This window comes from Dipteris shenzhenensis, chromosome 19 (assembly GCF_047967505.1).
Source record: "Dipteris shenzhenensis isolate YYH24624 ecotype China chromosome 19, Dip_SZ_1.0, whole genome shotgun sequence".
Lineage (NCBI taxonomy): Eukaryota > Viridiplantae > Streptophyta > Polypodiopsida > Gleicheniales > Dipteridaceae > Dipteris > Dipteris shenzhenensis.
Window position 1 is genome coordinate 7230258 of NC_141614.1, and position 1767 is coordinate 7232024.

The window sequence follows — 1767 nt, forward strand, 5'->3', positions numbered from 1 at the left end:
TGTTAGATGTGCTATTAGATGCCCTTGTAATTTCTCTATTCAACAACACTTATAGACGCACCTGCTATTTTGCGCGTCTATCAAGCGCGTCTGTAATTGCTTTGTGTTGTTGTGAATTTACGGGCAGATCCGCATCCAGTTCAATGTGAAGGGATGCATACAATCTGGAGAGGCCTATGAATCGTATAATTAGATGGTCAGCCAAGTGACGTACAAGACATCCATTTCCACTATGCTTGAATTCCGAGCATGGAGTTTAATCTCTAGCAAGTTATCCCACTCCTTAAGCCAACAGATTGAGAAAAACTCGGTGAAAAGATATACAAAGACCTGAAGGAACCTCTCATGCTCTTAAATCGATCGTTGCATTATTTATATTGCATAAGGATGCGAGGAGATACGTGAAAGAGAAGACGAATATTTGCTATTCCATGAGCTGTTTGATCTCTTACAACAATCTACGATAGACCTTGGAAACAAACTAATGGTCCTTTGCATTGTCGCCCGCCTTCGCCAGGTACCTTGAAATAAGTGCAGGACTCTTTTGGCCTCATGGTCACAGCGGTATGCAACCCCCTGGTTTCCAATTGATAATACAATACCGTGTTGTGCACGATTTAGCCGCAGGAATAGACAATGTGGGAGGCACAGGAACTGGAAGATGGGAAGCACCCGTTTGAACGGGACGATAAGGAGCTGAAGGACCTGGCCTGTTGAGAGTTCCAGGGGGAACAGTAGGAACTGGAAGTGGTCGCGCCATTGCTGGAGCTTATGGAGTAGGGAGCTTGCTCGTACACGCTTGACCTGCCTGCAGCTGTTGTGCCTGTCTTGCGCCATTGTCATTCGCGTAGCCAACTGGTACTGGATATGCTGGATATGCTACGATGGGCTCATCATCTTGATGGATAACGATTGGATTTCTGTTAGGGGCAACAGTGCCCAGCTTCTCACCTGTTGATTCAATCCAAAACTTCTCACTCATTCGATATGAGATATGAAGCTTGCCATGGACACGGCCGGAAGGCCTTCTGACCTGGTAGGCTGTGAAATGCAGTTGGTTTGGATGCGCAGATCCGCATTTCACAATATCCGAGAGGGCAGTGCAGACCTCGCCTACCGGCCTGTCGTCCATGCCCACCATCCAACCCTGGCTGACGATTTGTATGGTGAGATTGGCAGTCTGTTGTTGCAGAACCTCCTCAGGAACGATGAATGTAAACTTCTCATTCCAGATGGGATTGACTCCGCCTTCCTTGTCGACTTGGGTAGCGTATTTCACGTAGGGATCAATCCAAGCGACAGCCACCGTTTGCATGTTAGTGAGGTGCCTCACATCCTTAAGACCGTCAGCCGAGAGGATGGTGAGTTCAAGAGTACGCTGCTGCATAATGTAAAGGTCTTGATCGACGGGATGATTGTGTTCTGCTTCAAGAAATGATAATCTTATGTGCCCAAACAAGCCATGTGCAGATGAGGAAACTCACACCTCGCTACCTCACCCTGTGCTAGCTATGCCTCATATTTTATAACCCGGGGTCTTAGAGGCCGTGGTTCACAAGGAAAACAAGGTGTGGTTATTTAGCTTAAAGCCAAGGTTTAAGAGAGAATTATAAACCCTATGGAGTGTATTGAGATATATGTTGAGACTAGAAAACAACTTGGACTTTGATGTTTAAGATTACTCTAGTATAATAAACATAAACTACATGCTTGACCTTTTCATGATTTGTATTGCCCAACGTATTCAAATTAGAATTCCTCTCTTTC

The 1767-nt window shown here is 45.6% G+C and overlaps 1 protein-coding gene across 1 annotated transcript; it reads right to left on the reverse strand.

The window, feature by feature from the left end:
- Positions 1-354: 354 nt before the first annotated feature.
- Positions 355-1543, reverse strand: LOC147890003 (protein SRC2 homolog). Its single transcript, XM_087391042.1, has one exon. It carries the CDS (start codon positions 1385-1387, stop codon positions 770-772), a length of 618 nt encoding a protein of 205 aa, XP_087247168.1. The 5' UTR covers positions 1388-1543; the 3' UTR covers positions 355-769.
- Positions 1544-1767: the final 224 nt, after the last annotated feature.

What these genes read in the sequence shown, in the direction of transcription:
- LOC147890003 (XM_087391042.1), bottom strand. Translation starts at nt 1,387, where the DNA reads ATGCAGCAGCGTACTCTTGAACTCACCATCCTCTCGGCTGACGGTCTT.